This window comes from Alligator sinensis, unplaced genomic scaffold, assembly GCF_000455745.1.
Source record: "Alligator sinensis unplaced genomic scaffold, ASM45574v1 scaffold735_1, whole genome shotgun sequence".
NCBI classification, from domain to species: Eukaryota; Metazoa; Chordata; order Crocodylia; family Alligatoridae; genus Alligator; species Alligator sinensis.
The window spans coordinates 535,378-540,903 of record NW_005842639.1 but is presented as its reverse complement, the minus strand read 5'-3'; the positions used below and the strand labels follow the sequence as shown (position 1 = coordinate 540,903).

The 5,526-nt window shown below is 58.2% G+C and overlaps 1 protein-coding gene across 1 annotated transcript in view; it reads left to right on the top strand.

Annotated features, from left to right (window-relative positions):
- Positions 1 to 4,942, top strand: part of SV2A (synaptic vesicle glycoprotein 2A) — a 14,537-nt gene extending 9,595 nt beyond the window's left edge. The window contains 4 exon segments of the mRNA XM_006033500.2: positions 33 to 166; positions 2,285 to 2,488; positions 3,275 to 3,434; positions 4,712 to 4,942. Coding sequence (XP_006033562.1) covers positions 33 to 166; positions 2,285 to 2,488; positions 3,275 to 3,434; positions 4,712 to 4,895 — 682 coding nt within the window. The 3' untranslated portion in view covers positions 4,896 to 4,942.
- Positions 4,943 to 5,526: the final 584 nt, after the last annotated feature.

The following is a 5,526-nucleotide window of genomic DNA, read 5'->3' as shown; positions in this document are numbered from 1 at the left end:
TGTTCTCCACCTTCATCTCCCACCCCCGACAGGTTCATCGGCCTCAAGATGAAGTCAGTGATTTTTGAGGACACTCTCTTCGAGGAGTGCTACTTTGAGGACGTCACCTTCAGCAACACCTTCTTCAAGAACTGCACCATCATCTCCACCGTCTTCTACAACACAGGTACTGCCTGCCCGCCCGGCCGTGCCCCATCTGGTGCCTTGTCTGTGCCAGGGGCAGCCATTAGGGAGGTTGTTAGTCATCGTATGATGGCAGCTCCTGGCTGCACCAGGTGCTGGACCTAACTAGAGTGAGATGAGCCCAGTTCTGGAGATGGGGACAGGAGGGGGAAACTAAGGCACGGGCAAGGGAAGCAACACCCAGGGATCAGATCCTTCCCTGGCTTTGGGTTAAATCCCTCCCTGGGAGACGTTTCTTCCTGACCCCCTGACTCAGACCCTGGAGCATGTGGATGAATCCCCCTCACCTGACCTGGAGAGCTGTGCACAGCCGCCTCAGTCCACGCTGCTGCCCTCTGTGTCCTGGCCCCTCTACTGCTCCCAGCTGCTAGGACTTCTCCTTCAGCTTGATTTACCTCTGCTGGGGATTGTGCCTCGGAGCACAGAGAGGATTATGGGCAGCCAAAGGCAGGCAGGGTGGTGTGGCTGGTGGGGGCCAGTGCAGTCTGTGAGTGAGTGAGTGTGGCAGCAAACCTTAGAGCCCCCTGGGTGCTATTCCCTGCTCTGCCACTGATTCTCTCCATGGCCTTGGGCAATTCCTTGTGCATCTAATGGGAAGGGGGGAGCATCTCACAATGGGCAGAGTCCAAGGGTCCACTAGCAAGGCAGACCCATCCCTCCAAGGCCTCCGTGGGACCGGGATCTCGGGGCTTTCCCTCCCACTCCTCCCGTTTCCTGGGCGGGGAGGAACTCATCAGCCATGGAGCAGTGACTTAGTTGCACTGAATAAGCCCTGATGGGCTGCCGGGAGGAGCTGGCATGGCTCACCCCCACCCCTGGCTGCTGAGTGGTAACAATAGGGATGACGCCAACCCCAATGCCGACTTCACCTGGAGTCGGTTCCCCCACCCCGCCACAGCCCGGCTACAGGTGCTCGGCTTCCATTCCCTGTTACACAGCTTCTGTGTTCCACACCAGAGCTGGCTGCATTTCAGCTGCAGGGGAGGCAGGGAATCCCTATTACTATACACAATAAGAAGGGCTGGACACAGGCATGTTCAGCTTGTGGAAAAGGTTTGGAAGAGGGGACATGAGAGCAGTCTGCAAATCCCCACAGGGCTGCTATAAAGGAGAAGGAAAGCACCTTGTGTCTCTGGCTGCAGGGAGGAGGATGCAGAGCAGTGGCTGGAGGTGGCAGCGAAGCAGGTTCCCGTTGGATCTTGGGGGAAAAACATCCCTGTTGGAGCAGGGAGGACCCGGGGAAGCTGCAGACTCTCTGTCACTGGAGGGGTGCAAGGAGAGGGTGGGCAGGCACCAGTCGGGATGATCTAGGCAGAGGGATGCCTGTGCTCTGCTATGGGGGTGCCCCAGGCTTCTGGGCTTTGTTGTTCCCAGCTTTCTGCTCCATGTGTCAGGGGGGTTTTAAGCCTCCCTCAGAGGTGCTGGGTGTTGCTGCAGCCCAGGCTGGGGATAGGGACTGGGCTGTGCCAATGCTTCTGCTGGCACCAACCCCACAGGGTCCTGGCTAGAGGGTCTTGTCCCCCTGCTCAGGGTCAGACTGACACATTTGGGGCCAGGAAGGAATTTCATTGGTACAGACTTGGGGGAGGGCGGGAGGCTTTGCCTTCCTCTGTAGCGGGGGCACAGCCACTATCGGGGACTTCGTGAGTGTGCATTAACAACCTTTAATAGAAGCAGGACACCGGCGGCTGCAGTCCCCCTGCTTGCTCCAGGCAGGTTCAGGTGTGATATCTGTTGTCAGGGTTGACGGTAGTTTTACAAAGAGTTTAGATGATGGATTTGTGCAGGCTGGTTTGGCCAAGGCTGGTCCTGCCTCAGACAGGGGGTTGCACTCCTCTGGAGATCCCTGTCAGCTCTGCTGCTGTAGGATTCACCCCAGAGCTGGCTGCATTTCACCAGTGGAGTGGGCATCATCCCTGATGTTACACACCATCCCTGTTACACAGCAGCTGCGTCCCACCCCAGAGCTGGCTGCATTTCAGCAGTGGGATGTGCAGTGGGGGACAGTCCCTAGGCTGCATCTCAGGGGGTGGGCTGAGGGGGCTGGGAGGGGGCAGGGGCAGTTGCTCCCAGCCTGGCAGTGCCTCCCTGTGCCCCCCAGACCTGTTCAAGTACAAGCTCATCAACAGCAGGCTGCTAAACAGCACCTTCCTGCACAACAAGGAGGGCTGCCAGCTGGACTTCAGCGATGACAACAGCGCCTACATGATCTACTTTGTCAGCTTCCTGGGCACCCTGGCCGTGCTGCCCGGCAACATCGTTTCTGCCCTGCTCATGGACAAGATCGGGCGCCTCCGCATGCTGGGTAAGGGGCTGGGCTGGGCACCCCCACACTCCTGCCTTGATTCCCCCTCTCTGGACCCCGCTGGGTCCCCTGGGGCTGGGGGTTGTCCCTGCCCAGTATGGGTATTGCAGTTGCCCCCCTCCCTGGGGTTTAATTACCCCTGCCCCCCCTGGGGGGGGGCAGAATTTGTATTGCAGCTGCCCCACAGGGGTTTTTAGCTGCCCCTGCCCCCTGGTGGTCAGTGTGGGTATTGCAGTCCCCCCCAGGTGTTTTATCTGCCCCTGCCCCCCTGGTGGTCAGAATGTGTATTGCAAATACCCTCCAGGGGGGGTTGAACTGCTCCTGCTCCCTAGTGGTCAGTGTGCATATTGCAACTGCCCCCCCAGGGGTTTTAGATGCCCCGCCCCTGCCCCCCTGGTGGCCAGAATGGGTATTTGCACTGCCCCCACCCTGCCACCCTGGGTTTTTAGCTGCCACTGCCCCCTGGTGTCCAGTGCAGGTATTGCAACTGTCACCCCCCACCTGGGGGGTTTTAGCTGCCCCAGCCCTCTAGGAGCCTGCATGGATATTGCAGCTGCCCCTGGGTTGATGAACGGGAGGCTTCTCTGCTACAAGCTGTGCCTTCCAGCTTGGGAAGGCGGGGGGCAATTGCCCCGTCCCTGTGCTGATCAAGGGTGGGGGGAGCGGGCTGCAGAGGCGGGTGGAGTGGGAACAGGGGGAAGAAGATGCTGGGGGGTCCTGAGCCAGAGTGAGGTAGCGACCCCCTCCCTTGCAACCCCAGTCTGAATCCACCCTCCCTCCCCACAGCCGGCTCCAGCGTGATGTCTTGCGTGAGCTGCTTCTTCCTGTCCTTCGGGAACAGCGAGTCGGCAATGATTGCCTTGCTCTGCCTCTTCGGCGGGGTCAGCATCGCCTCCTGGAACGCCTTGGACGTGCTCACTGTGGAGCTCTACCCCTCTGATAAAAGGTACCTGCTCCTCAGCCCTGGGCTGTGCTGGGCGCTGTACATCCCCCCCAGCCTCAGGCCCTAGGAAGCATCATGATGCCCCTTTACAGATTCGTAGCGCGTCCACACCTGCGGTCCCTGCATCTCCTAAAGGAGAGGAGAACTAGAGAAGGGTAATGAGGATGATGAGGGGCGCTTCCCTAGGAGAGACTGGGGGCCAGGGCTGTTCAGTTTAGGAGATGCTCAGGGCAGGAGAGAGAAGGGCTGACAAAATACTGAAGAGCAATGAGAAAATCAGTAGGGATTGAGCATTGACCGTCTCTCCCCACACAAGAACGACGGGTCCCACAATGAAACCAGTCGCCCGTAGGTTTAAAACAAACACCGGGCTGTTCTTTTTCACCCAGTTTGATCTCACGCCTGCTCCATTTGCTGCCTGGATTTCAAGCTTCAGATTTTTCCAACTATTTTGTGGAATTAAAGCGTGGGACTCGTCGCAGTGGAAGCTGAGAGTGTGGCCAGATTTGAACCGGGACTGGACATGTTCTTGGAAGAAAGGGGCATCAGGAGCTATGGAGCAGGGAGTGAGGGGCACGGCCCCCAAATCAGTGCTCCCTGGATCCTAAGTGCTGGAGGCTGCAAGGGAGAGAGGAACAGGGAGGGAAAGTGTGGTTAGATCCAGGTCATTCTCCCTCTCCCTCCACTCTCTGCCCCAGGAGACAGGGCAAAACTGACCTATGGTCTGAGCAGTCAATGGCAGCTCTGACATTATGTATGTTCATAGATATCCAGGTTGTAGCCGTAGAGGAAAAAGGAATCCAAACTTGTGGCAGAGTTGATACCTTTTATTAGACCAACTTGATGTTTGCAACAAATAATAATTATTTATTTGCAAGCTTTTGGGCACAGGCAGCCTTCATCAGGCACAGGAGAATGCAAAGCCTGTAATGTGAATTTTCATTTCTACCTAGGAGAACTTTTACAGTCTTTGCAATCTCCTGTGCCTGATGGAGGGTGCCTGTGCCCGAAAGCTTGCAAATAAAGACATTGTTTTACAAATATCTAGTTGGTTCAATCAAAGATATCACCTCTGCCAGTTTTAATTCCTCATGTCTGTTCTTAAGAAACCAGTGACTCAGCTATAGGCTGAGGACTTCAGCCAGGGGAAGGAGCCCAGGAGTCCCAGCACCCAGGCTGATGCCATCACCGCTGCCCCCAAGGCCGGATCCAGGCCGCTGCAGTCCTGCTGGACTTACCCCCCTCCCCGCCCCACTGCCCTAACCACGTGTCTCTTCCAGGACGACGGCCTTCGGCTTCCTCAACGCCCTCTGCAAACTGGCGGCCGTGCTGGGCATCAGCATCTTCACCTCCTTCGTGGGCATCACCAAAGCCGTGCCCATCCTGCTGGCCTCAACCGCCCTGGCGCTGGGCAGCTCCCTTGCCCTGAAGCTGCCCGAGACCCGGGGGCAAGTGTTGCAGTGAGAGGGGTGGGGTGGGGGGTAGGGAAGGGGCCATGTCCACCGCGCCAGCACCCCCCAAGTCCCTCCACCGCCCCCCACCCTGGGGAACATAGTCGTTAGACACTGTGAAACGTCTTGATTCCCCTGCCATGTCGCCGAGGGGGCGGTTTATTTTTTCGGTTGCTCCCTCTCCCCCGCCCCCTCCCTTTTTCGGTGTCATTTATGTGTGTGTGTGTGTGTGTGTGTGTGTGTGTGTGTGTGCGCACATGTGCGCGTGATGCTGCTCATTTGTGTCCGGGGGGGCGGGGAAGGACCCTCAATGGGGGTCGTGATGGCAATAGCCCTGCTAGGTCGAGCAGGGGGTGGGGTGGGGAGAGACTTGCCGAGACCACCCCCCCAACCCTAGAGCTGGCGGGGGGTGGAGAAGGTGTGATCACATGCGTGGGTGATCCCTGAATCCTTCCAATGGGATCCACTAGGACCCGGCGGGGGGGGGTCTTGTCTGCAGTGAATGGAGCCCCTGGCTGGGGGGAGCGCAGGGCTGGGTTAAGTCCTTGTCGTGCCTCAGTTTCCCCAGCTGGTGGTGGAGGCAGCAAAGCCCGCGGTGGGGGCTGCAAGAGTTGACCCCAAAAGCACTGCAAGCTGCTGCCGGG